Consider the following 17,242-nt stretch of genomic DNA (forward strand, 5'->3'; position numbering starts at 1 on the left):
GTCGACAGTAGAGTGTGTCGAGAGTAGAGTGTGTCTAGAGTAGAGTGTGTCGAGAGTAGAGTGTGTCTACAGTAGAGTGTGTCGACAGTAGAGTGTGTCGACAGTAGAGTGTGTCGACAGTAGAGTGTGTCGACAGTAGAGTGTGTCGACAGTAGAGTGTGTCGAGTAGAGTGTGTCGACAGTAGAGTGTGTCGACAGTAGAGTGTGTCGACAGTAGAGTGTGTCGAGAGTAGAGTGTGTCGACAGTAGAGTGTGTCGACAGTAGAGTGTGTCGACAGTAGAGTGTGTCGACAGTAGAGTGTGTCGACAGTAGAGTGTGTCGACAGTAGAGTGTGTCGACAGTAGAGTGTGTCGACAGTAGAGTGTGTCGACAGTAGAGTGTGTCGACAGTAGAGTGTGTCGACAGTAGAGTGTGTCGACAGTAGAGTGTGTCGACAGTAGAGTGTGTCGACAGTAGAGTGTGTCGACAGTAGTGTGTCGACAGAGTACAGTGTCGACAGAGTACAGTGTCGACAGAGTACAGTGTCGACAGAGTACAGTGTCTACAGAGTACAGTGTCTACAGAGTACAGTGTCTACAGAGTACAGTGTCTACAGAGTACAGTGTCTACAGAGTACAGTGTCTACAGAGTACAGTGTGTCTACAGAGTACAGTGTGTCTACAGAGTACAGTGTGTCTACAGAGTAGAGTGTGTCTACAGAGTAGAGTGTGTCTACAGAGTAGAGTGTGTCTACAGAGTAGAGTGTGTCTACAGAGTAGAGTGTGTCTACAGAGTAGAGTGTGTCTACAGAGTAGAGTGTGTCTACAGAGTAGAGTGTGTCTAGAGTAGAGTGTGTCTAGAGTAGAGTGTGTCTAGAGTAGAGTGTGTCTAGAGTAGAGTGTGTCTAGAGTAGAGTGTGTCTAGAGTAGAGTGTGTCTAGAGTAGTTACAGTAGAGTGTCTACAGTACAGTGTCTAGAGTAGTTACAGTAGAGTGTGTCTACAGTAGAGTGTGTCTACAGTACAGTGTCTAGAGTACAGTGTCTAGAGTACAGTGTCTAGAGTACAGTGTCTAGAGTACAGTGTCTAGAGTACAGTGTCTAGAGTACAGTGTGTCTAGAGTAGAGTGTGTCTAGAGTAGAGTGTGTCTAGAGTAGAGTGTGTCTAGAGTAGAGTGTGTCTAGAGTAGAGTCAAATCAAATCAAATCAAATTTTATTTGTCACATACACATGGTTAGCAGATGTTAATGCGAGTGTAGCGAAATGCTTGTGCTTCTAGTTCCGACAATGCAGTGATAACCAACAAGTAATCTAACTAACAATTCCAAAACTACTGTCTTATACACAGTGTAAGGGGATAAGGAACATGTACATAAGGATATATGAATGAGTGATGGTACAGAGCAGCATACAGTAGATGGTATCGAGTACAGTATATACATATGAGATGAGTGTGTAGACAAAGTAAACAAAGTGGCATAGTTAAAGTGGCTAGTGATACATGTGTTACATAAGGATGCAGTCGATGTTGTAGAGTACAGTATATACATATGCATATGAGATGAATAATGTAGGGTAAGTAACATTATATAAGGTAGCATTGTTTAAAGTGGCTAGTGATATATTTACATCATTTCCATCAATTCCCATTATTAAAATGGCTGGAGTTGGGTCAGTGTCAATGACAGTGTGTTGGCAGCAGCCACTCAATGTTAGTGGTGGCTATTTAACAGTCTGATGGCCTTGAGATAGAAGCTGTTTTTCAGTCTCTCGGTCCCAGCTTTGATGCACCTGTACTGACCTCGCCTTCTGGATGATAGCGGGGTGAACAGGCAGTGGTTCGGGTGGTTGATGTCCTTGATGATCTTTATGGCCTTCCTGTAACAACGGGTGGTGTAGGTGTCCTGGAGGGCAGGTAGTTTGCCCCGGTGATGCGTTGTGCAGTCCTCACTACCCTCTGGAGAGCCTTACGGTTGAGGGCGGAGCAGTTGCCGTACCAGGCGGTGATACAGCCCGCCAGGATGCTCTCGATTGTGCATCTGTAGAAGTTTGTGAGTGCTTTTGGTGACAAGCCGAATTTTTTCAGCCTCCTGAGGTTGAATAGGCGCTGCTGCGCCTTCTTCACGACGCTGTCAGTGTGAGTGGACCAATTCAGTTTGTCTGTGATGTGTATGCCGAGGAACTTAAAACTAGCTACCCTCTCCACTACTGTTCCATCGATGTGGATAGGGGGTGTTCCCTCTGCTGTTTCCTGAAGTCCACAATCATCTCCTTAGTTTTGTTGACGTTGAGTGTGAGGTTATTTTCCTGACACCACACTCCAAGGGCCCTCACCTCCTCCCTGTAGGCCGTCTCGTCGTTGTTGGTAATCAAGCCTACCACTGTTGTGTCGTCCGCAAACTTGATGATTGAGTTGGAGGCGTGCGTGGCCACGCAGTCGTGGGTGAACAGGGAGTACAGGAGAGGGCTCAGAACGCACCCTTGTGGGGCCCCCGTGTTGAGGATCAGCGGGGAGGAGATGTTGTTGCCTACCCTCACCACCTGGGGGCGGCCCGTCAGGAAGTCCAGTACCCAGTTGCACAGGGCGGGGTCGAGACCCAGGGTCTCGAGCTTGATGACGAGCTTGGAGGGTACTATGGTGTTGAATGCCGAGCTGTAGTCGATGAACAGCATTCTCACATAGGTATTCCTCTTGTCCAGGTGGGTTAGGGCAGTGTGCAGTGTGGTTGAGATTGCATCGTCTGTGGACCTATTTGGGCGGTAAGCAAATTGGAGTGGGTCTAGGGTGTCAGGTAGGGTGGAGGTGATATGGTCCTTGACTAGTCTCTCAAAGCACTTCATGATGACGGAAGTGAGTGCTACGGGCGGTAGTCGTTTAGCTCAGTTACCTTAGCTTTCTTGGGAACAGGAACAATGGTGGCCCTCTTGAAGCATGTGGGAACAGCAGACTGGTATAGGGATTGATTGAATATGTCCGTAAACACACCGGCCAGCTGGTCTGCGCATGCTCGGAGGGCGCGGCTGGGGATGCCGTCTGGGCCTGCAGCCTTGCGAGGGTTAACACGTTTAAATGTCTTACTCACCTCGGCTGCAGTGAAGGAGAGACTGCATGTTTCCGTTGCAGGCCGTGTCAGTGGCACTGTATTGTCCTCAAAGCGGGCAAAAAGTTATTTAGTCTGCCTGGGAGCAAGACATCCTGGTCCGTGACTGGGCTGGATTTCATCTTGTAGTCCGTGATTGACTGTAGACCCTGCCACATGCCTCTTGTGTCTGAGCCATTGAATTGAGATTCCACTTTGTCTCTGTACTGACGCTTAGCTTGTTTGATAGCCTTACGGAGGGAATAGCTGCACTGTTTGTATTCAGTCATGTTGCCAGACACCTTGCCCTGATTAAAAGCAGTGGTTTGCGCTTTCAGTTTCACGCGAATGCTGCCATCAATCCACGGTTTCTGGTTAGGGAATGTTTTTATTGTTGCTATGGGAACGACATCTTCGACGCACGTTCTAATGAACTCGCACACCGAATCAGCGTATTCGTCAATATTCCCATCTGACGCAATACGAAACATGTCCCAGTCCACGTGATGGAAGCAGTCTTGGAGTGTAGAGTCAGCTTGTTCTGACCAGCGTTGGACAGACCTCAGCGTGGGAGCCTCTTGTTTTAATTTCTGTCTGTAGGCAGGGATCAGCAAAATGGAGTCGTGGTCAACTTTTCCGAAAGGGGGGCGGGGCAGGGCCTTATATGCGTCGCGGAAGTTAGAGTAACAATGATCCAAGGTTTTACCACCCCTGGTTGCGCAATCGATATGCTGATAAAATTTAGGGAGTCTTGTTTTCAGATTGGCTTTGTTAAAATCCCCAGCTACAATGAATGCAGCCTCCGGATAAATGTTTTCCAGTTTGCAAAGAGTTAAATAAAGTTCGTTCAGAGCCATCGATGTGTCTGCTTGGGGGATATATACGGCTGTGATTATAATCGAAGAGAATTCTCTTGGAAGATAATGCGGTCTACATTTGATTGTGAGGAATTCTAAATCAGGTGAACAGAAGGATTTGAGTTCCTGTATGTTTTCTTCATCACACCATGTCCCGTTAGTCATGAGGCATACGCCCCTCCACTCTTCTTACCAGAGAGATGTTTGTTTCTGTCGGCGCGATGCGTGGAGAAACCCGTTGTCTGCACCGCCCTGGATAGCGTTTTCCCAGTAAGCCATGTCTCCGTAAAGCAGAGAACGTTGCAGTCTCTGATGTCCCTCTGGAATGCCACCCTTGCTCGGATTTCATCAACCTTGTTGTCGAGAGACTGGACATTGGCAAGAAGAATACTGGGAAGTGGTGCGCGATGTGCCCTTTTCCGGAGTCTGACCAGAACACCGCCGCGTTTCCCTCTTTTTCGGAGTCGTTTCCTTGGGTCGCTGCATGCGATCCATTCCGTTGTCCTGTTTGTAAGGCAGAACACAGGATCCGCGTCGCGGAAAACATATTCTTGGTCGTACTGATGGTGAGTTGACGCTGATCTTATATTCAATAGTTCTTCTCGACTGTATGTAATGAAACCTAAGATGACCTGGGGTACTAATGTAAGAAATAACACGTAAAAAAACAAAAAACTGCATAGTTTCCTAGGAACGCGAAGCGAGGCGGCCATCTCAGTCGGCGCCGGAATGTTCAATGAGTGTGTCTAGAGTAGAGTGTGTCTAGAGTAGAGTGTGTCTAGAGTAGAGTGTGTCTAGAGTAGAGTGTGTCTAGAGTAGAGTGTGTCTAGAGTAGAGTGTGTCTAGAGTAGAGTGTGTCTAGAGTAGAGTGTGTCTAGAGTAGAGTGTGTCTAGAGTAGAGTGTGTGTCTAGAGTAGAGTGTGTCTAGAGTAGAGTGTGTCTAGAGTAGAGTGTGTCTAGAGTAGAGTGTGTCTAGAGTAGAGTGTGTCTAGAGTAGAGTGTGTCTAGAGTAGAGTGTGTCTAGAGTAGAGTGTGTCTAGAGTAGAGTGTGTCTAGAGTAGAGTGTGTCTAGAGTAGAGTGTGTCTAGAGTAGAGTGTGTCTAGAGTAGAGTGTGTCTAGAGTAGAGTGTGTCTAGAGTAGAGTGTGTCTAGAGTAGAGTGTGTCTAGAGTAGAGTGTGTCTAGAGTAGAGTGTGTCTAGAGTAGAGTGTGTCTAGAGTAGAGTGTGTCTAGAGTAGAGTGTGTCTAGAGTAGTTACAGTAGAGTGTCTACAGTAGTGTCTAGAGTAGTTACAGTAGAGTGTCTACAGTAGTGTCTAGAGTAGTTACAGTAGAGTGTCTACAGTAGTGTCTAGAGTAGTTACAGTAGAGTGTCTACAGTAGTGTCTACAGTAGTTACAGTAGTGTGTCTACAGTAGTGTCTACAGTAGTTACAGTAGTGTGTCTACAGTAGTTACAGTAGTGTGTCTACAGTACAGTCTACAGTACAGTCTACAGTACAGTCTACAGTACAGTCTACAGTACAGTCTACAGTACAGTCTACAGTACAGTCTACAGTAGAGAGTGTCTACAGTACAGTCTACAGTACAGTCTACAGTACAGTCTACAGTACAGTCTACAGTACAGTCTACAGTACAGTCTACAGTACAGTCTACAGTACAGTCTACAGTAGAGAGTGTCTACAGTACAGTCTACAGTACAGTCTACAGTACAGTCTACAGTACAGTCTACAGTACAGTCTACAGTAGAGAGTGTCTACAGTACAGTCTACAGTACAGTCTACAGTACAGTCTACAGTACAGTCTACAGTAGAGAGTGTCTACAGTAGAGAGTGTCTACAGTAGAGAGTGTCTACGGTAGAGAGTGTCTACGGTAGAGTGTCTACGGTAGAGTGTCTACGGTAGAGTGTCTACGGTAGAGTGTCTACGGTAGAGTGTCTACGGTAGAGTGTCTACGGTAGAGTGTCTACGGTAGAGTGTCTACGGTAGAGTGTCTACGGTAGAGTGTCTACGGTAGTTACAGTAGTGTCTACAGTAGTTACAGTAGTTACGGTATAGAGTGTCTACAGTAGTTACGGTATAGAGTGTCTACAGTAGTTACGGTATAGAGTGTCTACAGTAGTTACGGTATAGAGTGTGTCTACAGTAGTTACGGTAGTTACAGTAGTGTGTCTACGGTAGTTACGGTAGTGTGTCTACTGTAGTTACAGTAGAATGTGTCTACGGTAGTTACAGTAGAATGTGTCTACGGTAGTTACAGTAGAATGTGTCTACAGTAGAATGTATACAGTAGTTACTGTAGAATGTGTCTACAGGAAGGTTATGAATCACATTAAATGTGGTCTGTAATAACAAGTTGAACTCCCTCTAGTCTTCTATATTATGGCTTGTGTTTTCACCTTATTCAGTAAGTGTTTGGTTTAATACCTGTTGTTTTCAGTCCCCTCTAATGTTTAGAAACAATGTCTATTTGTGTCCTTGTCCCTGTTTTCCCATCAGGCGGATAGTGAACGTGTTTCTGATCATCACCCAGCTGGGTTTCTGCTGTGTCTACTTCGTCTTCCTCAGTGACAACGTCAAACAGGTAGGGGACATGTCATCAAGTTGACTAGTACTGTTTCACACCACCAGGTGGTGGTGTTTCCTTCTTCCTGAGCAGTACCAGCAGTTTGGATGTTATCATCACTGGAGTCGACAAATACCAGCAGTTTGGATGTTAATAATAATAATAATAATATATGCCATTTAGCAGACGCTTTTATCCAAAGCGACTTACAGTCATGTGTGCATACATTCTACGTATGGGTGGTCACTTTTAAAAATAAAATATTTAACCTTTATTTATACAGGTTCTTCTCATTGAGATAACATCTCTTTTCCAAGAGAGACCTGGTCCAATAGCAGCACAGGGAACAACGTTTCAGACAAAACAACTTACAAACACATTAAACAAAACTATCAACACACATACAGTACAACAGATACATATTACAATTAAAAACACAAACATCTTGACTAAAAACAGCTGGCCTAAAAACAATTACACTCTTCTGTGACATATACATAGATCAAGTGTTTAAACTCCACCAATGAAACTAGATCATCACATTTTAAAATGTTCAGGAGAGAATTCCAGGACCACGGAGCTGAATAACTAAAACTATTTCTACCATGACCTGTTCTAATTTTTGGTACTGTTAGAAGCAAATCAGATTGGGACCGTAATTTATATTTATTTACTGACCTGACTTAAAAAGAACAGAGATAAAATGGCATTTTACCCAATATGGCCTTATAAATCAGTGTATACCAGTGTTTAAGCCGACGTAAGGTCAATGACGACCAGCCAACAGTGCTGTTGACATCACAATGATGTGTTAGACGTTTCTGATGTGTAATGAACCTGAGGGCTGTATGATACACTGAATCAAGTGCTCTCAGGGTCGTGGTTGAGGCCTGCAGATATATAACACAACTCAAATCTAAAACCGACAGTAATGTACATCGTACCAGCTCCTTCCTGGCCTTAAAAGCAAAACCAGCCTTATGCCGGTAATAAAATCCTATTTTCAGCTTGAGCTTCCTTATCAAGTTCTCTACATGCACAATGAAGCTCAGCTTATCAACCCACACACCCAAATATTTGTACACTTTAACTTACTCTATAGTATGTCCAGCCAATGTAGCAATGACATGATTTGTAACATGCCTGGCATTTGAAAATACCATGCATTTTGTTTTACCTGAATTTAGAATCAGCTTTAAATCATACAGATTCTGTTGTATGATGTTAAATGTTCTTTGGGCATTTTCTAAAGCTAAAGATAAACTACTACCGCTTGAATAAATAACAGTATCATCTGCATAAAAATTAACATCTACTGTTTCAATAAGATCCCTAATGTTGTTGATATACAAAATTAACAACAGTGGTCCTAAAATAGAACCTTGCGGAACACCTGAGCACACCTCTATGGACTCAGATTTAAAACCATCCGCCATTACATATTGTGTACGATTTGATAGGTAACTTATAAACCAATCTAGAGCATGACCAGTAATTCCACAACATTTTAATCTTTGCACTAACACAGCATGGTCCACGGTGTCAAAAGCCTTTGACAAATCAATAAAAACAGACACACAATGTAACTTCTTATCAAGAGCACAGTGGATGTCATTTAAAACCTTAAATGTTACTGAAACAGTGCTGTGTCCAGGCCTAAAACCTGATTCCATTCCATTTAAGATGTTGTTTTCTTGGAAGTAGGTTTTTAGCTGCCTACTAACTAAGGACTCCAGTACCTGTGACGGTACAGACAATGTTGATATGGGTCGATAGTTGTCAAGTAGCGAAGGATCTCTACCTTTCAGGAGAGGCAGTACAAAAGCAGATTTCCATAACTTTAGGTTTTCCTTAACATCAAGCGTAAGGTTAAAAATACATGTTAAGGGGGAGCAGTGATGTCTGCAGCTAGGTGTAGGAGGCGGTGGTCTAGTTCATCAGGGCCAGGGGATTTTTAAAAATCAATTTCTTTCAGGGCTTTACACACTTCTGAAACAGAGAAGGATGAAAAGGAGAACTTGGTGAAGGAGTGCACAGGGGTGTCAGGTAAATTCATAGGGGGCTCAATTATACCTTTGACCATTTCAAATAAACTTTCAGAATGGAGGTTCTCTCAGTTACAATCTGTGTGTCGACCAACAATTGTTTAGGACGCTGTGTATCTTTTCTGCACTCCAAACCATTCACTACTTGCCAAAATTTGGATGGATTATTTACATTTTGTGAAGTAGATTACAGGTAGTGGTCTGCTTTCAATTTACGGATCATAGCCACACCCATATTTTGAAGATGTTTAAAAGCCATCCAATCATCTGCCAAACCAGTCCCTCTTGCTTTAGCCCACAAGCATTTCATTCCCTTATGATTCTTGTAAATTCCTTAGTAAACCAAGGGTTCTCTCTGCCCTTAATCCTGAATTTAAAAAAGGGGTTATCATCACTGGAGTGGACAAGATTCCAGCAGTTTAGATGTTATCATCACTGGTGTGGACAAGATTCCAGCAGTTTGGATGTTATCATCACTGGTGTGAACAAGATTCCAGCAGTTTGGATGTTATCATCACTGGTGTGGACAAGATTCCAGCCAAACTCTTCTGCTTGTTCTGTTACTCAGCTACAGTGCATTCGGAAAGTATTCAGACCTCTTGACTTTTTCCACATTTTGTTACGTTACAGCCATATTCTAAAATGGATTAAATCGTTTCCCCCCCCTCATCAATCTACACACAATACCCCATAATGACAAAGCGAAAACAGGTTTTTAGAAATGTTTGTATTAAAAACAAATACCTTATTTACGTAAGTATTCAGACCCTTTGCTATGAGACTGGAAATTGAGCTCCGGTGCTTCCTGTTTTCCATTGATCGTCCTAGAGACGGTTCTACTACTTGATTGGAGTCCACCTGTGGTAAACTCATCGGACACTGAAAGCTGAAACCAAGTTTATTCTTCCCAAAGGATTGAACAGCTGAATTGACAAAAACATGTTTACAATAGTGGTAGTATTTGTGTCCCACTTTGGGTGAAGTCTCCTCCTTCTTGCATCTTTATGGCGGTTAAAGTAGCTTCCAGACCCAACCCATCTCTGTCTACGGTGGAATCTCTCATTAGCTCCGCTTCCTCTGTCATGGCGTCTTCAAGCTCACCCATTATGCAGCTAGACCTCATTTCACGTGACAGCTTTCCCACCTCCCGAGGAGAGATATGACGATCTTTACTTCTGCAGGTGCTGTACGGAGTACTGTGTGTGCACTCAATCTCCAGAATTCAGCCCGTGCCCTCGGTTATCTCTTGTTCAGCCCGTGCCCTCGGTTATCTCTTGCTCAGCCCGTGCCCTCGGTTATCTCTTGCTCAGCCCGTGCCCTCGGTTATCTCTTGCTCAGCCCGTGCCCTCGGTTATCTCTTGCTCAGCCCGTGCCACTTCCAGTTGAGAATATACACACTGCAACGCATGGGTCACTTCCTGACGACGTAGATCCACAAGATCACTAATTTGCGACGTGACTAACAGCCCCCGGTTCTCCCATCAGTCTTCCAGCTACCAAGCCATGTGACATGAGTCCTCAAACTGAAATCCCAACAATGCTACTAAAGTAATGCCCGTGATGATGCATACCTCAAACTCCCTCATTTATACCGTAGTCCCATTCCAAGCTGTTACTATAGCCTTCTTCAATTACTGTCCCTACAGCGACTGCCGTGAGTAATTACTTCATGGAATCTGTCAAGTGTCCGCAGGTTGTTATGAATGGGGAAGAGATGAATGAAGTTGGAAGAATATCCAACGTAACAAAACTCTTGAGTCACAGGTTTCTTGAAAGTTGACAATGGTGATGGCATTTTGGACACTATCTCTTCTACTCTCCCCATGATCTGGGTCTGGGTTAACGTTCTATTCAACTCCTAATAGACCCTATATTTTGCACAGTTAGCTTCGTAGAGAGACAGGAGGACAGTTATCTCCATTAACAATATACAGTTGAGGTTGGAAGTTTACATACACTTAGGTTGGAGTCATTAAAACTTGTTTTTCAACCACTCCACAAATTTCTTGTGAACAAACTGTAGTTTTGGCAAGTCTGTTAGGACATCTACTTAGTGCAAGACACAAGTAATTTTTCCAACTATTGTTTACAGACAGATTATTTCACTTATAATTCACTGTATCACAATTCCAGTGGGTCAGAAGTTTACATGCATGAAGATGACTGTGCCTTTTAAACAGCTTGGAAAATTCCAGAAAATTATGTCATGGCTTTAGAAGCTTCTGATATGCTAATTGACATCATTTGAGTCAATTGTAGGTGTACCTGTGGATGTATTTGAAGGCCTACCTTCAAACTCAGTGCCTCTTTGCTTGACATCTTGGGAAAATTCAAAAGAAATCAGCCAAGACCCGAGGAAAATAAACACAAGGACCTTGTGAAGATGCTGGAGGAAACGGGTACAAAAGTATTTATATCCACAGTAAAATGAGTCCTATATCGACATAACCTGAAAGGCCGCTCAGCAAGGAAGAAGCCACTGCTCCAAAACTGCCATAAAAAAGTCAGACTACGGTTTGCGACTGCACACGGGGACAAAGATTATACTTTTGGGAGAAATGTCTTCTGGTCTGATGAAACTAAAATAGGACTGTTTGGCCATAATGACCATCGTTGTGTTTGGAGAAAAAAGGGGGAGACTTGCAAGCTGAAGAACACCATCCCAACTGTGAAGCATGGGAGGGGGGCAGCATCATGTTGTGGGGGTGATTGCTGCAGGAGGGACTGGTGCACTTCACAAAATAGATGGCATCATAAGGGGGGAAAATTATGTGGAAATATTGAAGTAACATCTCAAGGCATCAGTCAGTCAAGTTAAAGCAATGACCCCAAGCATACTTCCGAAGTTGTGGCAAAATGGCTTAAGGAGAACAAAGTCAAGGTATTGGAGTGGCCATCACAAAGCCCTGACTTCAGTCCTGTAGAGAATTTGTGGGAAGAACTGAAAAAGCATGTGCGAGCAAGGAGGCCTACAAACCTGACTCTGTTACACTAGCTCTGTCAGGAGGAATGGGACAAAATTCACCCAACTTATTGTGGGAAGCTTGTGGAAGGCTACCTGAAACATTTGACCTTAGTTAAACAATTTAAAGTCAATGCTACCAAATAGTAAACTTCTGACCCACTGGGAATGTGATGAAAGAAACAAAAGCTTAAATAAATAATTCTCTCTACTATTATTCTGACATTTCACATTCTTAAAATAAATTGGTGATCCTAATTTACCTAACACAGCAAATTTTTACTCTGATTAAATGTCAGGAATTGTGAAAAACTGAGTTTAAATGTATTTGGCTAAGGTGTGTATGTAAACTTCCAACTTCAACTGTACATAGTCTCTGGGAATGATACCACTCTATCACCACAACCTTCATTAATGAGACTCCACTGATCTCCACCCCAGTCATATTCCTTCTCCCTTAACAGCCTTCCTTAATGAGCCTCCACTGATCTCCACCCCAGTCACATTCCATCTCCCTTAACAGCCTTCCTTAATGAGCCTCCACTGATCTCCTCCCCAGTCACATTCCATCTTCCTTAACAGCCTTCTTTAATGAGCCTCCACTGATCTCCACCCCAGTCACATTCCATCTCCCTAAACAGCCTTGTGCAAACCTTCTGTCTCAACCACAGGCCTCGTGTGAACCTCGCCTCCTGCTACAGATACATGTGCACATATAGCATTCCATCTAACCCATAACACACTCGTCACTACTCCTAATGCACTTCTACAGTTATAAACACACTAAAACATTCTTAAATCAATTATTCAATATAAATCTGTCCTTCCTCTGGAACGATGATTCCACGAAACCTAAAAACAAGGAAGGAAAGAGGGGGGAAAAAAAGTTAAATGTTTAATAATTTCACTGCACCTTTGACTTTAAACTGGGGAAAGAACTGTCCATCCGTTATGTTCTATGTCCTTGTGATGCCCGGCTCCTTCCATGTTCATCCTCGGGTGTTAATAACGCAAGACACAGACTATGAGCCTTGTATGCAATTCAATGTACCGTATCCTCCAGCAATCTACAGTGCCTTGCGAAAGTATTCGGCCCCCTTGAACTTTGCGACCTTTTGCCACATTTCGGGCTTCAAACATAAAGATATAAAACTGTATTTTTTTTTGTGAAGAATCAACAACAAGTGGGACACAATCATGAAGTGGAACGACATTTATTGGATATTTCAAACTTTTTTTTAACATTTCAAAAACTGAAAAATTGGGTGTGGCAAAAGGTCGCAAAGTTCAAGGGGGCCGAATACTTTCGCAAGGCACTGTATATGGATAGTTGCGATTTAACATTAAAATTCTGACATGGTAAAACAAAATGACAAAAAATTATGTTTGAACCTAGCTATCATCCAGTGAGTTCTCTAATCCCTGACTAAGGACAATTAAAGATAAGGTTTCTAAGGCCCTCCCTAGGCATAATACATTTGGGCAGTGCACCCACCCTTCACAGTTTGAGAGCAACTCTCTCTCGCTGAATCATAACTAAATCATTTTATAAATTATCCAACTCAAATTTAGAATGACAGTTCTTAGTGTTTTACTTTGAGTCTTATCATGTGAATTTGAGCTTCTCAACCTGGCACACATCATCCCGGTTAGAATGTACATTTATAAACTGGGGCCTTTAATTGCCGGTAATGACTATTCTCATTACAACCGCCCTTTTGTCCCTGTTTTCCTGTTGTGAGAGGCATGGTAATTAAAGATCGGTATCTCCAATGTATTCTTTGTCTAAATTGTTCGCAGTGTGTAGGCCTTCCTCAATCCCACCCCCTCTCCTCCTGGGCATTTCCTCCTTCCCAACAGCACATATGTAACCCTTGTCTGTCACTTTTCGATGGCCCTTGGTAATGTCCCGATTTTCAATATAAAGTAATATGTTTTTTCCCACATACACAAGCCTCTCACCTGAGCCACTCCCACCATTCTGTCTGGTCCATTTCTCTCAGCAGTACACCAGGAGCATGATAGAAGTTTGAATGTAATCTCTCTCCATGCTCACTCCATATGGCACACTCCTGCTGCCCGTACCCAGGTTAATGGACTCATGGCACACTCCTGCTGCCCCAGGTTAATGGCTCCAGGTTAATGGCTCGCACCCAGGTTAATGGCTCGCACCCAGGTTAATGGCCCGCACCCAGGTTAATGGCCCGCACCCAGGTTAATGGCCCCCAGGTTAATGGCACCCAGGTTAATGGCCCGCACCCAGGTTAATGGCCCGCACCCAGGTTAATTGCCCGCACCCAGGTTAATGGCTCGGACTCAGGGTCTGTTTGTGGTCAAATTATTCCCACATGCATTCAGACACGATCGAACATCACCTTCCATGATAACCTCGAGAGGACAGATCAGGAAAAACAGTTTAGTTCAATTAATTTCGGATTCAGGAAATCCAGACAAGCATTGAACTGTATGACAAATGATTACATTCCCAATTTTCTTAAATAACATTATCTCTACGATAAATGTCAAAGAGCATAACAACATGCTGTTACTGTAGAAACAACCATTGTCAAAGTTAGTTCATACTCCCTTATTCTACTGCTGACCACTCTGAAGAGTTACCAGATCAGAGAATTAGCACCCGAACCCAACAATACAGTAGACCCAATCTGGTGTAATTTGTATCGATGCAAAGACACACAAAAACAAAAAATGACATCAATTTACAGTCCATTTGGAGTAACTGTCAATCCATTATTAACATATATTTTTCCTTCTATATGCAGACTGAACAAAATGCGTTATGTGTATTTTACCCAAAGACCAGGGCCCCTGGGAACTATTTCCCCTTCGAACACATGATTCACATCGTGACTCAAAAACATGTTCCATCAAAAATAAACCAATTCGAATAACCAATCAACTCAGAATTACAACTCTTGATAACTCCATATGGAAATAATGGTATCTCGTGAAGTAATTGCATACCCAAATTAAAACCAAGTTGATAAGAAAATAAATCCCACAGTATCAACACCACTAACACATACTCATAACCGGTTGTGTGTGTGTGTGTGGCTCAAAAACACACATGAACAGGCCTTATCTGGGACCTCCGTTTCTAATTCAGAACCTTTTACACTTAACTGCTGAATATCCCTAACTGCTCTCCCCAATACCACAGTCTCTGGAACATTCCAACGAGAGATAATGAAACCCCCCTCCTCTTCTGGAAAACAAAAGTGTACATTTCGTTAGCATTCACTATACTACATCTTAATCAGCAATCCAGAAGTATTAATTCTAAAGATAAAGAAGAAGATAATGGTAAATCCGCGGTCCATTACTCCAATCATGTTTTAATCCACCACATCCTTTTATGTATTTTTGATTTAGCATGTACTACCCTTAGACACGGTGACTTATTCTCGCCATGAGTCCCAATCATTCACTGGTCTCTTTCCCCCATGATTCTGCATGACCACCACACTACCATGTTCATGAACAAAAAAATGTTCCGTTCATTTTAGGTGTGGTACCCTTATGCTAATTCCTCGTGAACCCCTCCACCTTTTCGTCCATTCTAGAAATCTATTTCAGAGTAAGACGACATAAAATGTAAATCTATCTATAATAAAATGACAGAATGTCATGAGATTAAAAACCTTCCAAGGTTTTCTGAGTTTGCGAGGAGTGTTTGGACCAGATCATGTCAATGGGTTTCCTCTTTAGAACCCACCCCCCCTGGTATTTCGACTAGATCCTTCAACCCAATATGCTTTTTCCTGTGGCAATTTAGCCAATTTCTCACCATAAGGAATCCGCAATATTTGATCCTGGCATCTATTAAAAGTTGTGTAAGACGTGATCACATAGAAAATGTAATCTCTATGACCTACTATTGATCGTACCGAGGCCATACACCGCTATGTGGAAGTTTCTTGTCCTGCTACTTTCAGGAGGATTTGTTGTTGCTCTTTTGAAAAAGAGGCGAACGCTTGGCAGCATGTTTTCCCGTGTACAGCAGGCAGCATTTAGCCCGTATACAGCAGGCAGCATTTAGCCCGTATACAGCAGGCAGCATTTAGCCCGTATACAGCAGGCAGCATTTAGCCCGTTATACAGCAGGCAGCATTTAGCCCCATGTAACCTACAGCAGGCAGCATTTAGCCCGTATACAGCAGGCAGCATTTAGCCCGTATACAGCAGGCAGCATTTAGCCCGTATACAGCAGGCAGCATTTAGCCCGTATACAGCAGGCAGCATTTAGCCCGTATACAGCAGGCAGCATTTAGCCCTATACAGCAGGCAGCATTTAGCCCTATACAGCAGGCAGCATTTAGCCCTATACAGCAGGCAGCATTTAGCCCGTATACAGCAGGCAGCATTTAGCCCGTATACAGCAGGCAGCATTTAGCCCGTATACAGCAGGCAGCATTTAGCCCTATACAGCAGGCAGCATGTTTTCCCGTGTACAGCAGGCAGCATGTTTTCCCGTGTACAGCAGGCAGCATGTTTTCCCGTGTACAGCAGGCAGCATGTTTTCCCGTGTACAGCAGGCAGCATGTTTTCCAAGTGTACATTTCGTTAGCAGGCAGCATGTTTTCCTGTACAGCAGGCAGCATTTAGCCCGTATACAGCAGGCAGCATTTAGCCCGTTTTATACAGCAGGCAGCATTTAGCCCGTATACAGCAGGCAGCATTTAGCCCGTATACAGCAGGCAGCATGTTTTCCAAAAAAATGTACAGCAGGCAGCATGTTTTCCCGTGTACAGCAGGCAGCATGTTTTCCCGTGTACAGCAGGCAGCATGTTTTCCTATACAGCAGGCAGCATTTAGCCCGTATACAGCAGGCAGCATTTAGCCCGTATACAGCAGGCAGCATTTAGCCCGTATTAGCCCGTGGCACAGCAGGCAGCATGTTTTCCCGTGTACAGCAGGCAGCATGTTTTCCCTATGTACAGCAGGCAGCATGTTTTCCCTGTACAGCAGGCAGCATGTTTTCCCGTGTACAGCAGGCAGCATGTTTTCCCGTGTACAGCAGGCAGCATGTTTTCCCGTGTACAGCAGGCAGCATGTTTTCCCGTGTACAGCAGGCAGCATTTAGCCCGTGTACAGCAGGCAGCATTTAGCCCGTATACAGCAGGCAGCATTTAGCCCGTATACAGCAGGCAGCATTTAGCCCGTATACAGCAGGCAGCATTTAGCCCGTATACAGCAGGCAGCATTTAGCCCGTATACAGCAGGCAGCATTTAGCCCGTATACAGCAGGCAGCATTTAGCCCGTATACAGCAGGCAGCATTTAGCCCGTATACAGCAGGCAGCATTTAGCCCGTATACAGCAGGCAGCATTTAGCCCGTATACAGCAGGCAGCATTTAGCCCTATACAGCAGGCAGCATTTAGCCCTATACAGCAGGCAGCATTTAGCCCTATACAGCAGGCAGCATTTAGCCCGTATACAGCAGGCAGCATTTAGCCCGTATACAGCAGGCAGCATTTAGCCCGTATACAGCAGGCAGCATTTTTCCAGTGTACAGCAGGCAGCATGTTTTCCCGTGTACAGCAGGCAGCATGTTTTCCCGTGTACAGCAGGCAGCATGTTTTCCCGTGTACAGCAGGCAGCATGTTTTCCCGTGTACAGCAGGCAGCATGTTTTCCCGTGTACAGCAGGCAGCATGTTTTCCCGTGTACAGCAGGCAGCATTTAGCCCGTATACAGCAGGCAGCATTTAGCCCGTATACAGCAGGCAGCATTTAG

The 17,242-nt window shown here is 43.9% G+C and overlaps 1 protein-coding gene across 2 annotated transcripts in view; it reads left to right on the forward strand.

Moving 5' to 3' along the window:
* LOC124010957 (proton-coupled amino acid transporter 1-like) overlaps positions 1-17,242 on the forward strand; it is a 62,464-nt gene that overhangs the window by 12,592 nt on the left and 32,630 nt on the right. For both annotated transcript variants that reach the window (XM_046323793.1, XM_046323794.1), the window contains exon 7: positions 6,412-6,496. In XM_046323793.1, coding sequence (XP_046179749.1) covers positions 6,412-6,496 — 85 coding nt within the window. The remainder of the gene's footprint in view (positions 1-6,411; positions 6,497-17,242) is intronic.

The sequence above is a fragment of the Oncorhynchus gorbuscha genome, linkage group LG23 (assembly GCF_021184085.1).
Source record: "Oncorhynchus gorbuscha isolate QuinsamMale2020 ecotype Even-year linkage group LG23, OgorEven_v1.0, whole genome shotgun sequence".
Taxonomy (NCBI): Eukaryota; Metazoa; Chordata; class Actinopteri; order Salmoniformes; family Salmonidae; genus Oncorhynchus; species Oncorhynchus gorbuscha.